This window comes from Taeniopygia guttata, chromosome 2 (genome assembly GCF_048771995.1).
Source record: "Taeniopygia guttata chromosome 2, bTaeGut7.mat, whole genome shotgun sequence".
Classification (NCBI taxonomy): domain Eukaryota; kingdom Metazoa; phylum Chordata; class Aves; order Passeriformes; family Estrildidae; genus Taeniopygia; species Taeniopygia guttata.
In genome coordinates this window covers 96,398,254-96,426,176 of record NC_133026.1, presented here as the reverse complement: position 1 = coordinate 96,426,176, position 27,923 = coordinate 96,398,254, and the positions used below count along the sequence as shown (strand labels likewise).

The window sequence follows — 27,923 nt, the reverse complement described above, 5'->3', positions numbered from 1 at the left end:
TATTAAATAAAAGATATTTGAATAGCTATTTCTTGTTGATAAAGTGCATCTCTAAAACACAAGCAGGATCATTAACTTACTACTACAGCTGTAAAAACCTCAACTTTTGAAGGTTATTCATATGATATAATTAATTAAAAGCTAAATTAATGTCTGTCTTTGTCTTTTTTAGGAGTGAAATTAGATGATGAATCAAAACTTGAATCTAGACTCCATTGAGAAACAAATGGAAGAGACAGAGTTTTTTGGGAGCCAACCAACACAACCTGATAAATTAGATAGATATTGGCAACCAGGTGACCATCTGTTTCCTTCAAATCTTCCATCTCAATGTTTCTACCCAAAATCACTTAATTATGCACATATGCATAGAAGTTACAGCAGTGATTGGGAAACTTTTGAAGCGGTAAAAATACAAGAACTGGAGGAAGTCAAAGCCAGAGTTGCCCAAATGGAGAAGACCATGCGCTGGTGGTCAGATTGCACTGCTAATTGGAGGGAGAAATGGAGCAAAGTTAGAGGAGAAAGAAATAAAGCACGAGAAGAAGCAAGACAATTGAGACTCAAACTAGACAGAGTCATAAAAGAGCTAAGTGAGCTTAAAAAAATAAATCAGGATTTAGTAAGTGATAAGGAAAACTTAGAACACAGAACTGCTTGGAAAATAGAATGCCGTTGCTCAGAAATATCCTGTATTAAAAAAGACCAAAGCCTGTTAATGTTTCCGGAGCCAGAAACTCCAAAAGACTTAACCAAAATCATCAAAATTCCTGGGACAGAAGACACAAAGAAGGTAAAGAATGGGAAATATTTTTAGTGGTTCATGAAGAAGTGACAAACTATGGATGTATATGTAGAAATGGGATTTTCCAAGAATTTTGACCAAATTGCTGCCTAATCTATTCATTAGCAGAACCCTTCAGCCCCCTGACCCTCCAGTCTAAATATTTCTAATACAGAAAACAATTCATACCTTTGCACTGTGACTAGACATTTAAGGAACAGAGGCAGACTGTTGTATCCAATAATTTACCATATTGTTTTGATTCTCTCTCATATTTTATGGTAACAGGTTACTTCTCTTGTCTGAATTAATCATGTTTTGTATACTTACATTCTTTATCCCCTTCAAAAAAGCATATTAGGCTCTTGGCTTCTAAAGAACCTATTATTTAAAATCATTTAATTCTCCCCAAACTTCAAAAATGTGGGAAGAGATAAGGCAATTCTTTTGCAAATTTTCAAGCATTGTTTAAACATCCCCTAGCTCTACACAAAAGATTCAGTTATATTCATCAAAAATTGAAGTATTTGTTCAATGTTTATGTTTATTTGTCATTGTTTATATGTTTAACTATCTCTAATTCTGTGCCTTAGAATGCAATGTATAGTCTTCATAGACATCACCATGTAAAAACTTTACTTGTTTTCTGATAGATAGCAGTCTTTGTAGATATTGGTAATTTTTTTCACACATTGCAGGAAAATGCTTTTCCCTGCATTGTTGAAAATAGGAAAATTTTTACTTCAATTCAGGGGAAATTGCCAAGATCTTAGATCTGAATGAATTCAGTTTGGAAATTTTACTCTCTAATGCATATTAACAATATCATATTCCTGTGAAATCTGAACTAAAAAAAAAATGTAATGTCAGTAGCAAGAATAAATTTTGCTAAAAAAATGCACGCCTTTCATATTTTCAGGCAGACAAATGTGCCATTGGAAGGAAATACCACAAAACCTACTCAACTATTTTTCCTTAGTATAAAACATTTTCTTCTTCAAAACGGAAACTTTATATATGAATGGGAAACTGCCTTATCTTTTCAATGGTTTCTAGTATTTTCTGATGTAAATGTTGGCCATTCTTCTAAAAACTCAAAAGAACAGAGTGATATGGAAGAGGATTGTCAGTAAACTGCTAAAATGAGATTAGCTTTGAAACAAAATTCTTCAGATATAGTAAAGCAAATACATTTCTAAGGGAAACTTGTTTATAAGAGAAATGTAATCTTCCTCAAAAATGTATATTTTATTTTTATTTTGTTTCCTATTTTGATATTAGTTTTTCTTATGTTTATTATGTAAAACATATGTAAAACATGTGTGTTCAAAATAGATATCTATATACTTTGTTCCTTATGAAAAACTTGTATAAGCCTGCTTCAACACACTTTACATAAAATGTTTGAATTCATAATGTAGAGTTTCTCAATATATTATTTGTATAATATTATGGATATGTATAATATATATGGATAAATTGCATTGCTGGTTTTATTAGTTCCAAGATTCGGTCTTCACCAGAGTTATAGCCAACAAAAAAGAAATTGAATATATTTCCTTAGTAAAGACATATTAAAAATATTTTGGATACAAAGGTTGTCATTACAGAAGCTGTGAGACATCACAAAATGACAGTTATTCAAATATATTTACATTTTTACACCTTCTACCCATATACAATCCAACTGTCTAAGATGTTACCTATTTCCTATTTTTCTCCTATGGTCCTTAAATGTCTGGAAGAGGCTTGGTAGGCCCTGCTGGAGCTATGTTAGACTTTTTCCTTAATTTATTTTTTTTCTCAGGTGTCATATTTTTGTTTTCTCAGGATGTAAACAAAGACCAAAACAATGACAATAAAAAATTCACCCCAAATTCTCCCGATTTCTTCCCCAATGGACTTCCCAGCATCTATTTGGAGGAACCTAAAATAAGTTTGGGCACTACAGCTAAGACAACAGAGAATGATGTAATACAGGTGTCAGTCTTAAATTTGCATTTGGCTGAGATGACGAAAATCTTACAGAAGGAGAGAGAGTAAGTGCAAAATATATCCTACTTTTGGAATTCTCATAGAGGGGCTGAAGACAGTTTCTAAAATAGATATGGTGACTTTTGCATTTATATGTTCTAAGCTTTATTCATTACTATTTGCAAGGCAAATAGAAATTAAAGAAAACAAGAATTTAGAGAAACAATTTAGCATAGTGTTTATTGTTTTCTTTGGCTTGTCTAACATTTAAATAAGAGGTGTTCCAAACAAATACATAATTTGGTATCAATGCAGTGATATCTAATGTATGTTATACCCAGTTATTGGAGTGCTTTGTTATTTGTGATAATAACTAATTTTCATATACTCTACCAGCAGACTTTGAAAGACTCCAATTGCAGAATGACAAAGGGTGTTTTTGAATTCAAAATATATGAATCAGCTGCAAAATGCTGTTAACTTCTTCACTTGTAGCAAAGTCTCTGTTAAAAGCCAGTAACAAAGGGGGAGTAACACATTTATTGTACACTTATGTAGCATATCAGATTTGCCTGACATAAATACTAAATGTACAGTTTGGTGGCCTAAAAGAAGTTTTATGTTGTATAAATAGTCAATATTGAGAAAGATTGAATCTCACTATAAAGGCTTTTCAAGGAAACATGCAGCATGTGATGTATGATGATGTAGTAGCAGACTTCAGGCTGTAATTACAGGTGACAGTAATTTCAAAATCAGTTTAAGTTAATTAGAAAATTAAAAAGAAGAAAATTCCCTGTCTATTGCAAATATATTCAACGCTTTCATTCATAGAGTCTGTAATAGTAAACTATGCTGAATTTCCTTCCTGTCAGTTTATTTCATAAGTGTCATGTAGATAGTACAAGTCTGAGGTAAAAAATACTTTCAATTCCTAACTAATATTTAATGTGTTTTGTTATATGAATTAGATAGTTGTAGAAAGCACATAATAATTCAGAATATGGCTATGGTCTTTCTCCTTAAAAAGTATTTAATTTGTCTGTGGAATAAAATATATATATGTGAGTTAGGAGACGGATGTCTCACATACCCATTTTCCTGGGGTTGAAATATTTAGGGGTCTAGGTATTTCATCAGCAATCACAGAATAAATATATATATAATAATTTTTTTTTTTTAGAAAATGGATAATTTTTCAGCTCACTTTCAGTCACTTCTCTGGCAAAACTTTAATAGGTTTTGGTTGGTCTGTTTGTTTATATGCCTCTCTAACCAATTTTTAGCTGTACTTCACAGAGGCAGATTTTTTTTCATTTATTTATTATTTTCATTTATTTATTTTTTCATTTTTGAATAATTTCATATTCATTTGTTTTATACTGTGGTATAAGGCAATAAATTTCTTGGCACACAGTAAGAATTGGGGCACATCTACAAAGTGCAACATGTGGCAATGCCAACCTCAGGCAGCAAAAATGCTCACCAAGCAGTGATTTCCACATAGCAGCAGGGATTGGTATAACAACTCACTCTCCAGGAGGGCAACAATTCCTGCATGCAGAAAGCAGAATATATGCAACTTCTAAGTATGAAACAACTATATTTAGCAATGCAGACAGTAAATAGCTAGGAATAATGTTACTAGGATAATTATCATCATAGTCACCAGTCTCTTGAGATAGCTAATGAATCTCTGTTGAAGCAGGCTGTTGCCTGCTATCTCAGAAAGGGTTGGTTTCCACCACTTTGTAGAATAGACTGATTTTGCCATATTTCCAGCTACAGATTTCCAGTTTTCTCTCTTAGGTTTTATTCTCACTCACGTCAGTATTTTTACTCTTGTATTCTGAAGTTGCTAGCTATGATTATCTCAACAATCTCACCCCATTTGCATTTTTACTCCCCTTATCCTGTGTGGCTCTAGCTTAAGCACTTTCTCACAGCTTCTTTCTCACAACTTAGCAATTTTCTCAGTGAACTCGGGCCAAGAACACACAGCTGTGTTGCATCAAAAGCAAACAGATAATAGACAGCTTGAACCCCAAGGCCAAAGGTTACTTTAGCGGTCAGTATGATGTCACTCATACAGCAGAGGACTTCTCAGCAGTTTCCTGGTTTACATGCAGCACCCTGAACTCTGACTGCATTTTTTCTAGAGTCAAGTTAGCTTATGCAAAACCAGTGTTTGAATTTCCCCCTTACTAAGTTACCTGACTGGTAACCTTGGTTTCCTAACTTATCTCTGCATAAGATGTTTTGCTTTTTCACCCTGAGAAGGCTTCTGCTTTTTGCATTCTGCTTAGAGCTATCATCAGTAATGTTGACATAGCCTTATGCAGGCAGATCAGCCTTTGCAAAGGACAGAAAGAAAGAAGTTCTAAAACAAATAATAAAAGTAAAGAGATGAAAATTTATGTTTTGACATTCAAAAAATATCTTGGCTTGGGTTTGCAGTGTAAAATTCCACACCAACATCCTCTACGAGATACTAATGGCTCACATCAATTACATATTTGAGGTCCATTAACATGAATGGAAATTACAAACCTTATGAGTGGCTCAGCATTTTGCATAATCATTTGCTTAAAAGAGCTATCTTTTGTCATCTTTTGAATCAGTGTTGTCATCTAATTGTCTTCTAGTTTTAAGATGGTAATTTGTTCTGTTTTGAACTTAAAAGTGTTTATTTCCTCTAAAACCAAAAGCCCACAAACTAGTCCACCACTAGTTGATAATATCAAAGAGGAACTGCTTGAGACTGGCATAGTCTCAAGCATAGACAATAGATAACATAGAAAATAGATACAAAACGCTCTGCCTGAACGACAATAAATCTTTTTTTTTTTTCTGCAAGGATCACTGAACACTGGTACTGGTTTCCCAGAAAGGTTGCTGAGTCTGCATCCTTGATAACATTTAAAAGATATCTGGACATGGTCCTGAGCAATCAGTTCTAGGCAACTCTGCCTGAGCATGGTGTTTGCAACCCTCTCAACCTCAACCATTCTGTGTAATTCTGTGATTTAATTAGATAGAAGTAAGATGTCTTGTTACAAGATCCATGAAGAATGCTCTGAACTTGATTCTTTTATCTAGTAGTAAGCTGCTTCTGATGTCTGTTATATTCTTTCTTCCACTCTTTGTTTTCTTTATTTAAATAGTAAACTTTATGTAATCAGAATAATTTATTTCAATTTGTGGTATCAGAGGGAGCTGATCTCACTTAAAAAGTACTGTAACACAAAACAAAATTAGTGTCTTCTAAATAAGCAAAACATACTGTACATTCCTCTTTTACTTTTTCAGACCATTTCTGAGGGCTTTCACTGCATTCAGTACAGTCAATAGGCAATTATTCAAAGTATTAGAATGTCATCTTTCATTGCTTTCGCTTTCTACTGTATTAAATGTCCCACTAAGAATTCTCTTAGTTCCCCAATGAAATATCTCCCATTCCTTTGAAAGAAAAACTGTTGAGTTGAAGTGCATGAAATACATCTTGTTCCACTTTGCTTCGTGAATAATGGTGTTTCTTTTATTAGTGTAATGTTATGGGAGTTCTAGGTGTTTGCTAAAATAAGCTGTGCCATATACTAAATCTAGACAGAAAAAGGAGATCCCTGATTCAAGAACATTAGGTTTAGCTATAAAAGAAAAGAGAAGAAGGTATTCCACTATAGTGGATTACTTCATTAACGTATCTGACATTGCTTCCAAGGCCTGAGTCAGTCCAGTCAGTGGCAAATCTTGCTATCTCTGTGCAAGCCTTCAGTCTGCTGCATAGAAATGCCCCAGACTAATTCCATCAATATGCTTTGCTTTCATAGGTGAATATTTAAACCAAATATTCTAAAATATACTTCTAGTAAGCCCAGCAAAAACATCTTTTTAACAAAGATTGAAAAATTCTGTTAGCCTCCAGCAGAATAGAAAATAACTACTCTGGCACACAATGCTTTCTTTAATTGCCAAGAATTCTTTTCAACTATTTAATATTTTTCTCATTGTACAGGCATAGTACTTCTGCACTAAATAATATGTTTTCCTAAAATTCTTCTATAATTTTCTTCCAGCAGCAATTATTTTTTGAAACATGAAATATACATATTTTAATAATTTTTTTTTAACATTTAACATCAATCATCTTTGGTTTCTGGTCTTTATAGTGCATTTTCCCCCTGTATACGTGTGTTTAATCTGCTGTTTATACTAAATACAAGTGATGTAATACCTTTTCTTTAAGAAATTTGTGATAAATTAGGTGGCCTGAACCACTAAATGAAGTTAAATTTTCTCCAGTCTATCCTAAAATTTTATTTCATTTAAAGTTTTAATTTTGTACTACTAGATCTCTATTTTCTCTTTAACTATTATTTTTGGTGAATCTTCTGGAATAATTATGCGATAATATATGTTTTTAGAAAAGTCAAGACATAACATTGACAAAGGCAGCAGAATATAACTCAAGCTATGGGAAGGAAATTCAAAGTAATTTTTGTTCTGTCAGCTTCCAAACTGTGCAATGCTAAATTTTAAAATACTTTTTTAGAATGAATGTATTTCTGGAGAAAGAAATGGAAAAGATGGAAAACGAATTATTTCTTTGGAAATGGAAATATGAAGAACTGAGACAAACCAAGCTGGAAAGCCTGAAACAGGTATGTTAGCAGTACATTGTAATCACATGGAATAAGAAAGAAAATTTAGACTTCTGATTTCCTGTGTTGTAACTAAGAGTAAAATTGTGTCCGGGTTTTATGAATGTGATGAATCCACCATTTTTTGATTTATAATTCTGTGTAGCCAGATGGGAGGGACCTGGTGAGGATGTGCAGACGCTGCCATGGCAACCCTGGTGCTCAGGAGCTGTGAGAGTGACATTGGGATGTCTCCACAGGCTTCCAGGAAAGGGCCAGCTGGAGGAGGCAAGTTCTGGTGCTCCATACCCATGTATGGTGAGGCTGGTGGTCCTGATGTAAAGCAGTACCAGGGTCCAGTAGGGCTTGTGTTCAGAGAGGAAGGGCCCATGTGGGGTAAGGGGATGTTCAGGAAAGCCCTCCCACCCTTCCTGTGAGGCTGAAGAAATAGAAGAGTAGAGGTGTAGAAATTGCCTGAAAATAATGTGTTGTCAACCTAGACGCGGCTAGATGCTGAAGTAAGACTGAGCAGGATCAGAGAAGGCAAAGAGGAGATTACAGGATCTTCACAGGGACCCAGAGATAAGAAATTCTGAACCACATGGAAGGGACAGCCGCTGGCTGGGGGCTTCTATTCACCATGAATAGAAGCCCCCAGTAGTGGGTCTGGAAAGGTATGTTCTCCAGCTACTGGAGGATGGCTCTTTTTCCAGATCTGCACTTCAAAAGGTTCAAACACCTCGTAGTGAAGTAAGAGAAGGCCAATGACTTGTGAGGCATCAGAGCCGGCTTTAACACACACCATGCATTAACATCAGGAGAAAGCAGCAAGTGGCAGTAGTAGGAGGCTTGCTGCTGTGAGGATAAAACCCCCTATGTTCTCCACTTGCTTTTTTGAGGGTTATGTGGCTTGCTGCGGGTTGGGATCCAGAACATTGCAAGGTCCAGTTCTTAGACTGCTATGCTACTACTCATCCTGATGAACACCCACTAGGGGCATATTTGGAATGATCATATAGCTCTGGGGTTGAGGTCATCAGGACCCAGGTCTTGTCTCCTTGATGCTACCAGCTAGGTAATATAATGAGGAGAGTTTTGAACTAGAAAAGAAGGCAATGAGAGACTACAGACAACAGTAAAATGAAGAAGAGGTGGTCAGCTGGAAAACTCAGGTCAGAGGTTGATAGGAGAAAGAAAGACTTCAGGAATGATAACACAATGTGAAGGGACACCCATCTCAAATGTTGGTAAAGAAACGCACGCATCCTAGGAAACAAACAGGGAGAATTAGAGCTGTATGTGGTTACAGAGCTGCAATATTGTTGGAACAACTCAAATACTGTGTCAAGTTCATGTAACTGGAGTACCTGTGAAGGAATTCTAGAAACACTGGCAAGGAAGGGCTGAGGCAATGGAAGCTGCCCTCAGATCTATAAACAGCTCAGTTCTCTAGAGGTTTCCAGAAGGATGGGTGATAATCAGACTTGTGAACCTAGGATCAGAGGACAGGCCAGTGAGGGTGTCATTGTAGTTGGAGCTTGTTACAGACCACCTAACGAGGAAACAAAAAAGTGTTTTAAAAGTGTTTAAAGAACACAGATCTCAGCGTTGTAAATCCCAGTTCTCATAGGTGACTATAGCTGCTGAAATCAAAGAGATTTCAGTGGGGTTTCAGGAATAAATTATTGCTGAAGGCCAACAAGTGGTGATGAATAGCTCTGTCTGCTGTTGAATAATATGAAGGAAACTAGCTGGGTATGTGATGGTGAATAATTTCCTCCTCCATGGTAACTCTGAAATAGTGGTGTTGGTCACCCTGAAAGAAGAAAGGTGAGCAGCAGAGTACAGACCCTGAACCTAAGGAGAGCAGGATATTGTCTTAGTCAGGGAACTGCTGAGAAGGGTCCCATGGGAGGCAACTCTGATAGGTAAACAAAGGAGTCAACCAAAGCTGTCAGGTCTTGGAGTACAACAAAGATTTGTCCTGATACTTGGGAGAACAGGTAGATGTGCCAGAAGACTGATTTAGCTCAGCAAGACACTCATGGTGGAGTTCTGATGCCAGAAAGCAATGTACTTTTACAAAGATCAGCTTTGAAGAAGTAACTTAAGAACATTGCCTGGTTGTATCAAATTGGTGTTAGGAAATACCTGTTCATTTCAATCTGCATTCGTAACTAGAAGAATAAGAAATATTTGTGTTGCAGTTTACGGGTTTTAGCTTTCAGGACAATGGATAGAGGACCTCACTGATCCAACAAAACTCAAAATATGCGATTAAACATAGATAGTGAATTAAAAATGTCCTATGAATTTAACATCTCAGATTTGGAATAATGGAGGGGATTTAATTACTTTTCTTTCATGTTCTGGAAAGAATTGGAATCAGTCTATTAAATCTCAAGTTCTACTTAATAGGTGATGCATATGCAACACAGCAGCAAACTAACATCTATCTTTCATATTTCAGTTCCTTCAGATTTTAGTTCTTTATTTTCTGCTTGCTCATTAAGTAGGATTTTTATTATACTTGTGCAAAACAGAGGAAGTCTAGGTTTAATTAATAGTTTTGCTTCGGAAATATAATCTTTATAAAATGCTTTATGGCACTATCATCAGGAATAAAATAACAGGAGGTAAAAAATTTCTGAGAATTCACTTGAGATAGATAACAATATTTATGCATTTGCATGTCTACATATATGTGTTGTGCTTTTGTCTTGGGAACATGCGCAATTGCTTTAATTGCTAACAGGAGGTGATATTTGGATCATTTTTTTAATCTTCTGACATTTATGACATAAATCGCAAATTTAAATTACAGAAAAGCACTGATCTGGATGAATCTGATTAATTTGAATGAAATTATTTATGTCAGTGGAGGGGGTTTCTGTAAGTGGAAACTCTACTGAAATAAACCAAACCTCGTGTGTTGACAACACAGATGTGGATATTACTCACTATATGTTAGTGTTGAGAAATGGATGCTGGAACAACAGACAAGATTTTTGACAGTGAAAAATTTGGAAGTGAAATAAAGGAAAGTGCAGACATATACTGGGCTAAGCATGGAATCTGATTCCAATATAAATTTTCAATATTAAATCACAGAGGAATTTCTAGATTAAAAGCAGATCAATCATCAAGATGTAATCATCTGGATTATTTTCATGTCCTTGACTAAATTATTCTGCTATTTCCTTTGGTAAATTTCCTAACAATCCCACCCTGAATGTGGAAAAAAAAAGTGCTTGGTTTGCAAGCAACAATGACACTGCAAATTAAACCATTTTTAGGAATGGATAGCTCTTCTAGCCCTTTGGAAGTTGGAGAGATTTTGGGGAATGTTAGAAACTTCACAGCTGCCAAGACTCGATTATTAGTACTCCCAGTAACTAATCTTTCTTTCTTTTCATTAAAAGACAAGTATTTACTCAGCTTGGAATAAACTAAATATGAAAAGCCTTGGTGATCTTGCTGACCATCATTATAACATATTATCCATTCAGGATCAATTTGGAAGTTTTAAATAAGTTTTTAAAGTATTGAGTTAATTTTAAAAAGTAGTAAAGTGACAATTTATGATCATAGTAACCATGAGCACTATAGGCAGCTTTGTGTGACACTAACATTGATCTTAAAATCTTTGGTTTTAACAGGTACAACAGAAAGTTGCATTTGGTGTTGTAGCTGATAATTTCTTTTTTTGTTCTAAGAATTCTGGTCACCCATTAAAAGATGTAAAATACATTGTTATTTTAAAAACAGGAAATAAATTATTCAGTATAAAATTACACTAATTGTATTTGCATGAGTATCTACAGAAGGGCAAAAATTTTTTGTAAGGCTGTTGAGTAAATAAAGAGTATTGACATAAGATATACTTGGGTTTAAAGTAAACTTTGTTGGAAAGAGTGGGAATCTTTAAGTTCTCAGAAGAACTTAATGAAAATTTTTACATCCATAATTTTGTTTGTTGAAAGTCCCCAGGAATAGGGTAACCAATTTTTTCAGATTTAGTTTAGTTTACAGCTCAATTAACCATCAGTCTGAGAAACAGAAAAAGTATGTCTGAGATTAGTTAGGTGTGTGGACTCTGGAAAACAAAGCAAATCCTTAGTGTGCTGCTGTGATGTTTGTAAACACAGAACTGGAGTGAGTGAGCCAGTTGAAGTTTTAGGTTGTAGAATGATCATTTTATCTTATGTACAATAAAACATTGTTGTTTATACTTGTTGCAAATCTTCCTCAACATTTTATATCCATCTTTATAAATCCTGGAGAATGTGTTTTTCTTGTCATTTAAGAGTTAAATAAAATGGAATATTTACAGAACTATGCTGAAAGTGGAAAAATGCATGTACTACTATAGTCCACTGGTGTGCACTGTAGACTTACAAATGCTACTATAGACAGTGCAAGACTGTGTTGTTTAAAAGAATTTTGAGTTAGCTGAAGTACAGAATTTACTCCTACTCTACATTATTTAGTGCTTTGGTAGTTAATGAGGGAAATTCCTATCCCAGTTTATGGGATATGAGGCAAAAATTACACTAATTGGTATTTAAATATTTTTGGAACTTAGGTGATAAAAAATATACATAAATAAAAAGGAAAACAAGTTAAATGAGCATTTTATGTATTTGGCTGAGACATTTCTGTTCTTCCACTTTTTTTTTTTTAATACAATTGAAAGTAAGTCACCAGCTATTGATTTTGCGATAGAGCCAAAAAAACATTTTTAAACATTTTTAAAAACAAATGCTTTCTGTTCTCTCAGTATATACATGTTTTACACTATATTACAACCTATGTATTGCTACCTAGGAGCATTGCTTTCTTTAAGAGATTGTGAATGGCTCCCTACCTGTTGTTCTCAGATGAAGGAAGCTCCACTCATGTGAGTGAAGCTTCTGGATAAATCAAGTCTTCTCCTATCACTGTAAACATTTAAATGCTTTTTAAAGTGGAACAGCCTATTTAGAGGCACAGGTAGATCTTGTTAAAGACTCTAGATAATTTCTACCTTCTCCAGAAATCTTTATTCTGAAGTTACCTTATAGTGTGAAGGTGCTACACAGCTGTTTACCTGAAATTACTTATTTCATTCACTTAGTACATACGTTAAATAGAAAAAGTGATACTCTTATAATCTTACAGAAAATTTAGATACATATAGTAGGATCATCCATTCTGTCACATACTTTTCACCTGACTCGAAAAAATGCCTTCTGATTGTCCCCTGAATCCTGAAGAAAGCAGAGTAATTATCAAACATAAATAAGTAGCCTGAATGGCTGTACTGGCTCCTGTGAATTTCTTATCTAAGATGCCCAGAAATGTTTAATACTTTGCATGGCTATCATAGGAACAAAATTACATACAAAAAAAATTTATATTGCTTTTATAGAAAATAGGCAATAGTCTATTTTAGTGTGCTAAAGGAGTTTTTATAAAGTTTGATATCAGAAGCCTCAAGGCTGAGGTTTAAAATACCATTAAGCAATTTTCTGTAAACAACATCTGAATTACTTGAGACTGCAAATGACTTCATAGAATGGAATCTTGATGCAGTTAATTTTCCTGTAATAAAATCTCATTAGTTTTAGACTAGGTCTAGGATTTTGAGTGTTCCTGTGTAAATTACTATAACTAACAGGTGGTTAGAGAGTAAAGAAAGATTTTTTATTGTTGCTTCAGCAGCAATTCTTGCAAAGAGTTAACTATCTTTTCCACTCTTTTCACATATCAGGTCCCCTTTAATATTTAGTTTTATCTCTGGAAATGATGTACTTAATGTTCTTAGTGTCCAGCATAAAGTATAATCTGTCATGCTGCATAAAGGTAAGGTTCCATTTGATGTTTATTTTCCCACAAATCTAATTTGGAAAGTGCAGGATAAGTCTACAGTTTCATTGACTTTTTTGCTCAGACTGGCTTCTGACAAGATATTTAAACTCCATTGAATTATATATTTCATTGCCAATATTTTCTCTGTCTTCATTGCACAGTTTGCATTGAAAACACCAAGCAAGACCAAGATTATTTATTGTTTATTTTTTATTTAAGGACAAGTAGAGATGAAAAATCATTTCTGTGAGAAAGCATGTTCAGAAGAAAACATGTATGAGCATACTGAAACCTATTTCTGCACACAGATTTTCTGTGAAAGGAACACCATGCCTAAATGGTACCATTTGAGGAGGTTTGTTTAGCCTGTTGTTCTGCCACCGGCAGAAAGTATAACTTGGTGATGCAATGAAAATGAGGGAGGAATGAGCAAATACACACACTTATAGACATGTGTGTATTTGTGTGTTTGTGTGCATGAAGCGATCTTGGTCCTAGGAATTAGTCAAGATGCTCATTCCCAGAGCAGGGGGGTTGAATCTAGGTGATCTTTGAGGCTCCTTCCAATTCAGGTCATTCTATGATTCCATGATTGCATCTTTAATGAAAAGAATTGTTCACAGTTCTGATTGAAAGGCCAAAAATTATGACAAAGTTGCTTATTAATAATGTATTAGTGTGATCAGTTGACCATATGGCTCTCAATATCAGAAATTAATTCTTTGCAGTGTATAGTTTAAAAAAAATAAACCAAAAAGTTTTTTAATATCTAATTTTTAAGAAATGTTTAACTGTCCAGAATTTACCTTTTGGTATTATATTTTAGCATTAATTTATTTGTTAAAGTAAATATTTCTGCTTGTGTGCTTACTTGTCATTCATCAACATAAAATCAACTTGGGTTGAAATTACTTGAAAAAAATAAGAAACCAAGAAACCTCTGAAGAATTAAATGTAAAAACAGGTAGAATGTTTAAAATTGATGACATTAAATGTATTTAATTAAAGATATAAGCATTTTGCTCTTAGTGATTCAGTTCCTTTTTTCTACTCTTACCTGGATAAGGACTAACCATCTATTGGGGAGGAGGCTTGATTGGAAAAACAGCCTTTGATAATTTTCTTCCATTTTAAATCAAAACTTTCACATTGGTGAACTACTGCATATTTGTTCAAATAACAGCATGAGTAATACCTTGAAGTCAATGAGAAATCTGCTGATGTCGATGAACCTTTGATCAGTTCCTAAACTGCGTAGTAGCAGGCAATTAGGAATAGTAACAGAAGATTCTTCAGCGACCCTTGTAACTTCAGAGTACCAGTATGATGTTCTGTTTTAGGTATGGCTCAGATAAATCAGAAGACATGCCATGTAAACTGTAAGCAGTAGAACCATTGCTACAGGCACTTTCCACCAGACTGCTGCTCTACAGAAATTATTTAATGCAATCGTTTATCTAGACCAAACAACTAAATTATATTTCGGGTTCTTCCTCTGAAAGGAGAGCTGTATGGAGAAATGTCCTATGCTATATTTACCTGAACTCTGAGCAGGGCAACACTTTTAAATTTCTTTGAATAAGTTATCTCCTCTATTTCTTGAATCCTGTTGAACTTAGAGTTCAGAAGCGAAAACAAGCTTGAATGCTGGTTTAGTCTGTCCCTTTTAGCAGAGGCTGTTGATGCATAAGGAGAAAGCTCACTGCATCAGAACATGGCAACTTTTGGAATCTGGTGTTTTATAGTGCAATTTATCTGCACTTTAAGTAACATTGATATAATAGTCCGGTATTCACCTGGGAACCTTGATGCCATTTTGATTTTCACATTACATCAAATCAGACTTGCAAATTTTAATTAGATATGTTGGTATGGATGCTTTTCCTACAGAAAAATAATTATTACAAATAGTGTGGTTTCACACTATTTAGTATTCTAGTAATCTGATATGTATTTATTTGTAGAGACCTACAGTTACAGAAAACATCCTATTCCCAGCATCCCTTGACCATTAATCTGAAAAGTCAACAGTCCTCATCTGTAAGATAAGTGAATTTGTGTAGTCCCTAAGTTAAATGTAGAGGCTTTGACTGTTGCTTTCATTTTGATCTGTTTTTTTTTTTTTTTTTATGATTCATTAGCAGTTATATTAAAAAGTGTAGTGTAAGTTTAGTTAGTGTGTTATTTTCCAAGCTATCAATTAGCATTCCTATTATATTGGCTTGAACAGTGTTCTGATCTGCAACATATAATACCCATACAGTTTAGGAATTTCTTGAGACTGAGCACAATTCAAACTTGTTTTGAATGTTTCCAAATCATGCTGACCATTATCGATTTTTCTGTTTCCTTACAGTCCTTTATTTAGCTATATATTTTGCTCAATTCCACAATTTAAAGTCAAGGTGGAAAGTTGGCTAAGAAATCGGTTGTAAGCTAAAGAGTTATGAACCTTCTGTACAGCAAATAAAACTTCACAAACAAACAAATATATTACCCATTGCACTATTTACTTTTGTTTTCCAGATGATTTTCTACATGTCTGCATTTATCTTCTTATGACCAATCCCTGTATTTTTTGAGGAAGGGTTGTCATCTTCCTTTTATAGTACTTATTAGAATGGCTTATGGCATATTCTATTTCTGAAATTAATTACTGATAATAACTACATAAACACACAGCAGTAGATAACTATTTGAAGTAACAGGAGGCAAGCTTTTATAGTCTGACTACAATTAAATTTCTAGGCTGTTTATTTGTAAAAATAACAAATATAAAAATTACTTTCTGCAAATTATATATAAATTGTTATTGCTCTGAAAGTTAAGAATGAAAATTTAATTGGTCTGGTCATTTCTTTCCATAGAATAGGAGCTCATTTTTGCTTTCATTAAAGTCTGTATGTGTATTTCTACTCACAGGCAGACAAATCTATTTTTTATCTTGCTATTAAAAAGAGGTTTTGCATTAGTCAGTCTTAGGTCTCTCAGGGCTTAGTCTGTGTTTCTTATTTTGGGAAGAGGTTTGTTTTATTAGATTTGACTAGGAAAAACAACCAAAAATCCACATACATACATGATCTCCTCCCCTTGGTAAGAACACTAATAACAGAAGTAAGCTAAATGCAGATCATAAAAACTCTTAAACTGGGAAACTTCAGTCTTGCAACAATAATTGGATGAAAAGGGAATTAAGCAGATTTTAATAAGAAGTTTCAGGTGTCATTAGAAAAAAAAAAAAAGAAAACGATTCTCAGCAGGGGCCTATTCCACCTTCTTTTAAAATATAATCAGAATGGAATTGAACTTTTCAGCAGAGTAAGAAGTCCTCCCCCCATTCCCTCCCACTGATAAAGCTGTCAGTGAGGAAAATTAAGGGGTAAAAGTTCCTGCTTTACTTCATATTTTTTTTGCTTAAGAATGCCTAAAATCATCTGACCTTTGAGATTTGAAATTACATTAGGAAAAAAATTAATGTAATCCTATGCCTAAAACAACCTTTGCCATTTACTTAGGATTTTGAATGCAGTTTGTTTATTCTACTACCACTGCCACCCCTTCTGTGTTGTGTCATAATCCAATCAACTATAAGAAAAGCAGGCTACTGTTTGTAAAGTAAACAAATCTACCCCTTCATTGTAAATGTCAAGAGCTCAAGTTTTACCTTGTTTTTTAGTGAAACATAAATATTAAAGTATGTTTTTATTCTTTTACTTTTAATTATTTTATTTGACTTGCACTACGGTTATTAGATCAGTTTATTATTAGTTAATATGGGAATTTTTGCTTGTTTATTTCCTGTATTAAAAATTTGACCTCACCGTGCAAGAGAAAAGAGTAATTTGTTCATACATTGGAATTCTCCCTCTCCACATGAGTGATGGCTTGTCAAGCTTTGAGGGTTTTGGTTGGTATGTGTCCCTTATAAATTTAAAGCAGTATTTTCCAAGGAATTAGCTGAAATGTGAATTGTTTCCTTGAATGAGATAAGGGAACATTTTAAATTCTCCTAGAGAACATTTTAAATTCTCCTAAACCACCGTATAATGTTTGTATAGATTAATCTTGCTTAGAACTCTAATTACTGTGTTCATCTCTAGTCAAAAAAAGGAAAAGTAGTTTGATAATTTAGTCATGTTAGTCCCATCAAGAATATAATTTCCATTTAGGAATACAGCAAAGAGTATCTTGTACATGCCATTTTTATGTAAGGTCATGATTATCTAAGCACCAATATTTTGCTAAACACAACAATAAGAAGAAGATAATTTCAAGAGCCTGCAGTAAAAGGTATGCTGCAAAAGATGCCTAGTGCATTCAGCACATAAATGACTTTAGATTCAGTCTCTGTTTCTACTTATGGGAAATACAGAAACCATAAGAATCTGACTGGTTTTTTAATTATTAAAAAAATAACCTTCAAGTCAAAGGCTATCTAAAGGATGCCTAACATTAAAGTTATGAGTAAATAGTAATTGAATTACATTGGAACCAATGCTTCAACTTTTGTTTCTGCAGTCAGGAATTACTCTGAGAACTGCTCTCTTCAGATTTATACAGGAAAGAGTGAAAAGTGTATGACTTATAGGCAATTTCCAGAAACTGGGAGAACTTTTGGAAGTGGTTAATATTAAATAGGCTAGAAAGGAACCCAAATAGAAAGCTGATACTGGATAGTCTGAAAGACCATAATGAAATGGACATTTAGCAAATTTGTAGACTCAAATTACTGAAGTAAGCTAATGAAGCATCTTTTTGGTGCAGCTAAGTTACATTTGATGTAGATGTTGGTACATTTTATATCATGAGTGTTACTTTTGAAATACAGCAAGCCGTAGAAGTAGGAGGGGAATAAAACTGAATAGCAGCCAAAATGAGAAATACAGAGCAGGAGAAATTGTGAGTGATGCTGACAGAAATTTTGGAGGTGAGGTTCTTTGCTCCAGACAGAGAGAAAAGTTTGTCTTATGTGGATGCCAGCCCGGTCAGGGAAAGAAAAATGGCAATCGTTTCTCACAGTGGCTTGTGAGAATTTTTAGGGAGTTGTAGTAATGTGATAACTTGTTAGTATAAACAATCTGCAGGTAGTGTTTTTCTACTTTGTTTTTCTATTCTTCTCAAGGACGGTATGTGAGAAAGATGTTTTTATTTACTAGCCAATCAAGTAGAATGTATCATATCGGTCTATATAAGCTGGAGAATCCTTTGTATTAAAGCTTCTTTTTCTCCTCTTGCAATTTGGTCTCTCATCTGTTCTTGTGTCATTCTTGGAGCAAGGGTGACAGTCTTAGAGTTGAGCAAAAGAGAATGCTTAGAGTTGCTGTTGGAATGGGACTAGAATTGGGGTGATCTAGGGCAGCCAACAGGTCTGTACTGAGAGTTTCTGTGGTGTGAGACAGAGGTGAGGGTCTTAGTCCCAGAGAGAGATGGAAAATAAAGTCTTTCTACTGTTGCCTATATTATAATATAGTTATAAGGCCTGCATTAAATTATCTATGGCTTGGGTATATATAAAATAAGAGAATATGAGTATTTGTTTCTAAACAACAGTAAAGGCTTTAAAGGAAAAAAAATATTTGATGAAAAATTTATTATTGGTAATTTAATTGTAATTAATTTTTTATTTCAGTGAGTAAATAGCTCTCACCACATTCATCTTATGGGGGAAGAGAGGGGAATTTCAGGGAAATTCTGGAAAATTCCCAGTATCTTGATAGATAGGATATTTCTAACTAAGGGATAATCTTAAACAAACTGTAGACAAAAAAAAAAAAGAGGCATTAGTTATCATGGCAAATTTTTCAAAATTTTGAAGGACCACATTACAGATTTCATAGCTTTTTTCTTAATTTAGAAATCCAGGTTTTCATTTTTCTTGCAGGGGCTTTTTTTCTGTCTAAGATGCAGCAAACAAGTTTCTGGTGGTGAAGGGGCAGTTACTTCAATGGCTCCTTATGTGGCAGCAGCAGATACCCACAAGTATCTCAGAGAGTTCCCATGAGTTCCTCAATGATCTCTGAGAGGATGCCTGGAAAGTCAGGATGAGGCTTAAACCAGAGCACTTTTAACTTCAACCTGGAGAATGTACTCACTGGGGTTTATCTAGGCTACTTAGAAATTCAGTCAATATCAATACAATTGACAAAATTAAGGGATGGTTCTTACTCAAATATTTTATTTTGAGGTAGACAAATATATGGCCTGCTACATTTTGGACAATATGAGGGCTTCCCAACCAGAAATGGTGGTAAAATATTGATATATTTATATTAGCAAATATGAGACAAAGCTGCATCAAGAATATGAGAGATGAGGCTTATACTCTGTTTTAATTTGAAAACTAGGTGAAGATGTCAAGGTTTAGTTTTTATTATTTTACTGTTTTCACTGGTTTAATTTGCATATAGAAGATGCATTACTTCTCATCAAATACATAAAGTGTACATTTTACAGTGAAATATGAAGGAATTTTTTTTTTTTTCTGTGTTTCTCTCAGCTGAAACGCACTTTACTTATAACTAACAAGTGTTAGCATGGACTGGTATGAGAGGGTATATGTATAGAGGTTTGCATTTTGAACTGTTTAATTCAGCTCTGCAAGATAATGAAGTACATGATTCATTTTTCATGTGCATTAGGGATTTGGCTGATAAGGACACGTGGATATGTTTAATATATCATCTGGCTATAAAAACAAAAATATCCTTTTTGTATTTGCTTGTTTTAAACAGTGGATGAAAGTCCCTTAATTTCCAAGACAGCCTACAAATGGTTTGACATTTGGTTTATACATCAGTAGAACACTGAGAACAGAGCCGCACAAAATATATCAGAAAAAATAATCACACTCTTACTTGTTTTTAAATACTCATGCAAACATTCATGCTTTTCTGGCAAGCCTATAAGAATGCCTACTTGAAGAAATTGTTCTTACATCTTATAAATGTCAGATTCTTTACTTATAGCATGTGTTTTTATATCTTCATTATAACAGTCCATTCTGGTTTTAAATTTTTTCCTCGATAATTTTCAAAATTGATTTTGATGCATGGAAATGTTGACTAAATAAGCAGCACTGTACAGCTTGGTGGACACTGATAGCTTGGACATTCCTCTAGTCTCAATCTTGTTATGAATTGGGATTACAATGAGGAAGGTTAACATACCCTGCTTAAGCCATGATGTTGGCCCAGATGGCCACTGTTTCCTACCTTATCCATTCTGTGATACTGAAAGAAACTTCCAGTATTTGTTTAGTCCCTTGTTTAGTTTTTCCACATGAAAAATGTAAGTTTTTCTTGTTTTAAATGAGATCAAATGCAAAAGCCCTTCATAATTTTAAAGTAAAAATGAGTACATTATGTGTTGGTATTCTTTTTACTGATCTCAAATGTTTAGATAGGTAAAGGTAGTTCATTGAATATATTAAATTCTTTACAAATAATTGGTGAAAGTAGAACTTTACATAAGCATTATGGATCACTTTCTGTGATAGACGTTGATAGAAAATTTGTTTTCCTTGAATGAATATTAGATTCTCTTGAACAGGAGGTGTTAATTTTAATGTAATACATAGTCCATATGAAATTGAACTCATTCAAGTTCAAGAAACTAATGAAAGCAGTGCCAGATTCAGATGGAAAGAAAGATCTGTAAGATCAAAAGTAATTTTCTCCACCTGACTATGTTCCTATTCCTGAACTTATTTATACCTCTCTTCATGTATTATTTCTCATTGTTGCAAAGTTTCATGCTTAAAGCTTTTTATATATCTATGGACAACTTCCATTTCTACATAAATCACTTCTTTTAACTAGTCACATACACAAAAGCATTTTCTCTGTACAGACAAGGGAAGAGGAAAAAAAATATTGGTAAATCAGCAACTTTCAATTTAATGTCAGCATAGTGCAATGATATCAGCTTGTAGCAGACTTAGGCATACAAGTAGAACCAGGAGGAAGAAATATTTGATAACTAAATATGCTGGAGCTAGGCATTGTTATGAATATAAATATTCATAAAAAAGTTCAATTTCTTGCAGGGCTTGGTGTCTCAAGATACTGTCAAGCAGAATAACATTTATCAAGCTTTCAGTATAGTTGCTGATGAACTAAATGGTGTTTTTGGCAGACTTGCATAAAATAGGAAAAAAACAGAGTAAAATTTTTTTCTGTGTTGAAGCATTTGTCAAATAAAATGGTAGCCAACATTTGCATTCCCTTTCCTGTGCAAGGAGTCTTATGGATTCTGGTAGTCTTTGACTGCGCCTTTTAGGTGAAAAAAGAAAAAAAAAATCCAGAAAATGTCAGACATATTAGAAATAATCATTGCAAAACTGTCCAGTATCACACATGCCAAGTAATAATTTTGCTTGCCAATGAACATCACATGTGCATACAGTAGTCCTGATCTTGGAAGCAGGAAACTTGATGAGTTTTCTTTAAGACCTTAGGAGCTTTGTCAGTTTTCCTCATGTTCTTACAGACTTCTAGTAGTAGAAAACTCAAAATTAAAAAAAAAAAAGTAGAAAATAATTTTAAATAAACAAAAAAAAGCCGGGCTCCCTCCCCTATACCACAACAAAATAGAGGTTACTTTGCAAGTAACAAATATTCTTGGAATTATTTTCTATCCAGTTGCACATTATTGTCTTGCTATGTACAATGCATCTTCATCTTACACCTTTCTCAAAGGGAGGTGAGCAGTGGAGTAGAACCATAGTGTATCTTCCAGGTTCTGTAGATACAGCTGAACTAAATCTGGAAGTGATTTAAGAGAACCAGATTCATCAACATAACTATTTTCTTCTCTTGTGTATCTCTTTAAGGATGCTACTGGCTGTATGAGTTTTTTCCTGATCCTACATCACAGAAGTTTTTTCTCTCAGTTAAGCTGAGAGACTCTCTTTAAGCATTTGATACCATTACTTTTAAACCACTGATAAAATACCTAAAGACCCTGTACAACTGTTACAAATGGTAATGATGTCTCACAATGAATTCAATGCAGGAATGTGATGCTTTTGCTTGATCTTTAGGCAGAGCTTGCTTTCAATTCACTGGATCTAATCTACCTAGATGCCACATTTACGGAAGCTGCATGTTTGCCATTCCTTCTAGTAGCTGAAACACATTCCATGCTTTGGAAGTTGATGACATCTCATAAATTACCACTGTGAAAGAGCAGATTCTCTGTCCTTGCATTTCTTATCAATGTGCAATAATTTGAAAAATGATTGGTGAAACTGCACAATTTTTGAGTTCTTGGCTCTGAAAAGACTGTTGGATATGACATTTTTTGAGAGACAGTATTTCCGTCTGAGATACAGAAAAGGAAAATTTCCTTCTTATGCTGAGTTTTCTGAGTAACAATGGGGAAGAAGTCTGTAAGAATCAAATTCACTTGTGACTTTATAAAGTTATTTCAATAGGTTTTCTTTATTATGAGGCATTAATGGTCCTTAATTCATAATCAACTTGTGGCTTATTAAATTTTCAGTGTAATATACCCCTTGCTTAAATTCTGTAGAATAATTTACAGCATAGATGAATGGAAATTACCTTCTTGCACAATACAGCAAGGATATCAAGAATCCTGAAAATATGTGTTCATTTATCTTGTTTTGCGACATGAAAAAAGTCCCGCATTGTCATTTTAAGGACAAAAAAACATATTGATTTTAAATTTTCCTTTTTGATCTGCACAAACTGAGGCAGATGTTTTACATTTGTACTGGAGTGAGGCTGCCCAAGGTCACTATTTTAAACAGGAATTCTTGCCTCTCTGGGTCACAAATCTGTAGGCATCATCCGGTGTCCAGGCAGATTCTGAGTATAAAGACAGATAACATTAGAAGCTAATGATTTGCCATAGTTGTGTAGGATTCAGATTGAAAATTTAAAAAATAATAAATAAAACTCTTCTATTCTCAGGCAAATCAGCTTTTATTTGAGATATGTAGATAATCTGTCATGGAATATGCTTTTGGTGAAGAAAATAACAATATTGTAGAAGAAAAATTTTACAGGAAGCATTTCTGATTGGATTGGCAGTTTTTTTATTTCTGACATCATTGTCAAGTCAATCAGATCAAAAGTACATGTTTTTTTTTCACATAATGCTTGCATTCTGCCCAACTCTATTTTAAAAACATCTTTTAAAAAGCTGAAGATCATAATTCTCTAAATACACTTTTCTATCTTTTCCAAGTTTTATAGGAAACTAAAAAATATTGGAATTGAAAAAGCATGGAATTTCTTCTGTTTACTGTCTGAAATCATGTTGACTGCTAGATTTCATCTTCATCATCTTTCTTTTTGCATTCATTGCGCCTTAATTGTTGCCCTTCAACCTACTCTATCTTTTCTTAACAAAGGGGAAAGAGAAAAATCTTGTTTCAATAAAACTTTTGGAACTTCAGCCACTGTTATATTGCCTTAAACTAAACAAGAGCATTAAGATTTTCCTGCTAATGAACTGTACAAGGTGGAGTTCCTTTTTCTCTGTCTGTTTTTTTCAGGGTTCTGCCTTTCATGTTAGTCACAAAATGGTGTAGGTTAGCTCTAAGATGTAATTATCCAATTTCAAAAGGTCAGTCCATTGTACTTCATTTTCACCATTCACCTTTGCAATTATCCACTTAATTGACACTACCTTGACCTCATTCTATGCTTCCACCATTATTCTGGACTTCCTATTAAAAAGTAAGATTCAGTGCAAGTCTGCACAGATATTTTATGGAGAGAAAATATTCACATTTTAAGGGAAAATTAAAGATCTCAAGTTTTTTTTACATGTTGCAAATTTTTTCTTAAGCTTTCACATTTCTTTATAAATCAGAATGTGGAATTTCACACAAGAGCATCATATAGAATGGAATATCCCTGTGGCTGCTTCAGGTTAGCTGTCCACCCCGATTTTGTGCAACCTGAGCCTCCTTGCTCACAGAGCAGTACAAGAAGCTGGAAGTGTCTTCACTTTGTGTAAGCACTGCTCAGTAACAATGAAAATTTCCCCCTGTTATCAACATTATTCTAATACTAAATTCAGAACATAGCACTGTAGCAGCTACTAGGAAGATAATGAACTCCTATCCCAGCTGAAATCAGGACTGTTAAATATGTAAATTTATCATAATTACATCTTGGCAGAAATGAATTGAAATTTTATAGACATAGGTAAATAAATTTATCTTTGACATCAGATCTTCATGTGATAGTCAACTTTGCTTAATTTCTTGATGAAATTCAGCCTTGGATGGTTTTGTGATTTCTCTCTATTTGATGTCTGACAAAAATGAATTTTTATTGATTAGCGTCAACACTGTGAAAAGGTGAACTTTCAGACTTAGAATTTCAGCTGAGTATTTTGGCAGGTGCTTTGTAAGAAGACAGGGTTTCTCATGTTCTGGAACTTTCATGGATACTTGTAATAATAAATAAGCCTGAATATTTATTAGGAAAAAATATGAGGCTTGTGTATGTAGTCCAGTAGACAGTATTCAAACAACTTGCATAACTTTGGTGGGGAAGAAATAATATTTGCTGCTAAATAGGGGTATGTGATTCCTTAATTTCCAACTATTGTACAGAAATCCACTGGATAGATTTCAAAGACCTCATTGGGACCATGTGAGCATCAAACATTTACTTGTGTGTTGGAGTTAGCAACTTGTAGTTTATCACTCTGGACCCACTCTAATACTTTGATGACCTGTGCCCAATACTGCAGGCAGCGCTCCAGGTGAGGCCACACCAATACAGAGCAGAGTGGAACAATCACTTTTACTGTCCTCTGATAATCTGAAAGAGCTTCTTTAACTTTATTTGGTTTATAATTGTTTTTATTTCCTCAGAAATAAGGTGGGAACAGGCAAGTTTGCAATTTGGTTTAGCTAGAGAATGACATTGGATCAGAAATATGTTTCTTTTATGCTGTAACAGCTCATTCTCTTTGCTCTACATTCATTATTTGCCGGAAAATTATTTTAGAATAAAAGTAACCAGTAGAACTGAAAAAGCACACCTATATTGGTCTTTCCAAAGCTTTGTTGGCACAGATATGCTGTTTCTTCAATGAAGAAGTGTCTGACAATGTTTCTAGTTGCCATTTTTATCAAACTATCGATTTTCGTTCTCACAAAACTGAAAATTGTAAAAAGCTCTTAAAATTTTGAACTTTTTTTTTAATATATTAGAAATTCTCTTATTTTTTTCATCTCAGTTAAAAGAACTGGAACCTTTTATTTTTACAGTTTTTAATCTATGTTAATATCTTTTAATCTCCTGTTAAGAACCAGTTTGTTGCCGTACGAGATCGGCAACCAGGGCGCCTGCAGGCAGCACAGCGAGGAGGGGAGAGGCGGTGGCCGCTTTCCCCTCAGCTCTGCGAGGCTCAGTTCTAGCGTGGGAACAGATGAAATGGCGACACGGGGCTCGGGTGCAAACACGTGTTTATTGTGGAAGCGTGATCCTGAGACCCCCGGGGCACCGAGCAGGGCTCGGTTATACCCCATGCCAGGGGCGGGGGGGAACCTGAGCCGTGGCCAATGGGATGGGAGGCAGGAGACAGGGGCAGGGAAACCTCGGGGACAGCGATGGGAAAGGCGGGGGGGTGGGGAACAGGGACCGGACCGCATGGTGAGGGGGAGTGATAAGGGAACGCAGGGTTGGGACAAGGGACCACGGGGGGAGAGGGAGTGGTAAGGGAACACAGGACAAAGGGGGAACGCGAGGGAAGGGGGGACGGGGAATGGGGGGGAAGAAGAGAAAATTACAAATCCTACACCAGTTAATTATAACATGTTAACAGTAAGTACTTGTCAATAAAAATCTTCTGATAAATTTCCATTAGTTTCTGATAAGTACCTGGTTAGTGTTATAAACATAAATTCACCTTACTATTTTTTTCATTTGAAGTCTGAGAAGTATTTAATGCAGCCTTGACAAAAACCTCTGTGTAGCTGTCTCTGAAGAATAAATCAGTTATTTGATAATTACTCTATATCACTCAGTAATGTGTTTTTTTGTTCATATATTTAATTCATCCTATATGTGGATTTGATGAACAAATTCATAAAGTTTCCCTAAAATAAGGTTAAGCATTGACTATAAAAGATAATATTTCACTTAAGACAGTTAATCATAACCACAAGAAAGACATTAACATGAAAACGTAAAAGTCTTTCCTGATTATCAGGATAACCATATGTAATATTGAAGATATACTTTAGAGCTTCTTCAGTTTAATGATCATTAATTTCAATCCCTCTAAATTGTAAACAGAATAAAAACATGCTGATTTTTTGTCTTTTGGAGAATAAAATGTGAACTTTGACACTGTAAAATCAAAACCAGTCTCTGCGGGATTTTTAACTTTCTCTTCTTCCCCCCCCCCCCCATTCCCCCTCCCCCCTCCCCCCGTGGTCCCTTGTCCAGATCCTTTCTCCCCTTATCATTCTCCCTCGCCATGCAGTCTGTCCCTTCCCCCCCCCCTTTCACCCCACCTTTCCCCTCGCTGCTCCTGCCTCCCCAGGGTCCCCGGGGTTTCCCTGGCCCCGGCCCTATCCCTATTGGCTGCGGCTCATGTTCCCTCCCGCCTCTGGCACGAGCTATAACCAAGCCCCACTCGGTGCCCCGGTGTCTCAGGAACACGCACCCACAATAAACATGTGTTTGCACCCGAGCCCCATGTCGCCATTTCGTCTGTTCCAGTGCTAGAACTGAGACTCTCAGAGCCAAAGGGGAAAAGCAGCCCTGCCTCTCCCCTCCTCCCGCCATGCTCCCGCAGGCACCCGCCCGGAGCCGGTCTCACACGGCAACAAGTCTCAGTGTTATTTAAAAATTTTTATTATTATATTAATACTATTTTTCATAAATAGCAGGGAAATAATAAGATTTCTGCTACCAATTACTGTACAAAAAATTACCTATGCTTTACTTTTTTGAAGGTACATTTGATGAAAAGGTTACTGTCTTGGTAATTTTAAATTTAAAATATTTAACTTTATGAAACATGGAAAACTTATACCTTGGGCTGATTTTTAATGTGTCCACCTTACTCTGAAGCCATTAACTTCACCCAGAGAAAACCTGCCTTCAACCTTTTCAGATGGAAAGAATGCAGTGTGAGAATACATCTGAATGGGGAAAGAGAGAGCAACTAGAAGCAGAAAAACAAAGTTTGGAAGAAGAGACCAGAAAACTCAAAATACAGGTAAAAGAAATTCAGGAACTTCTGGAGATGAAAAAATAATAAAGCAACACTAACTAAATTGAATTGTGATCATTAAAATGTACTAAGTAGGCTTTTGGTTAAAAATAAGCATTTTTTTTACTTGGTTTAGTAGTATTACTTAGTTGGATTATTTGGGGAGCGTTCACACCCGAAATTACTATTTCAAAATGTCAAAAAGTGTTTGTAAAGCAAAGATTATACAAGACAAAGCAGCCCTTACTGCATTCCAGAGCTGAGCAATAGGACCTCAGTGGCTTAGAATTCCTGTAGGGTACAGAAACAGAAAATATTTTCTGTTCATTTTTAAAAAGTGCAGGGAGAAATGACAAGTATAACAACACTAGGAAGCAAAAGTGAAGACTGGGAGGAACAGAAGAGATTAAGTAAGCTTTGCAAGCTACAGAGTCCTGATGAAGATCAAAGCAAAAAAAGTAACT

General features: G+C 34.8%; 1 protein-coding gene across 1 annotated transcript; it reads left to right on the top strand.

Annotated features, from left to right (window-relative positions):
• Positions 1–178: 178 nt before the first annotated feature.
• On the top strand, positions 179–27,541 carry CCDC102B (coiled-coil domain containing 102B). Its single transcript, XM_041714003.2, is given in 5 exon segments — positions 179–793; positions 2,615–2,823; positions 7,311–7,419; positions 27,361–27,495; positions 27,497–27,541. Coding segments are annotated over 5 exon segments (1,107 nt in total). The 5' UTR covers positions 179–184.
• Positions 27,542–27,923: the final 382 nt, after the last annotated feature.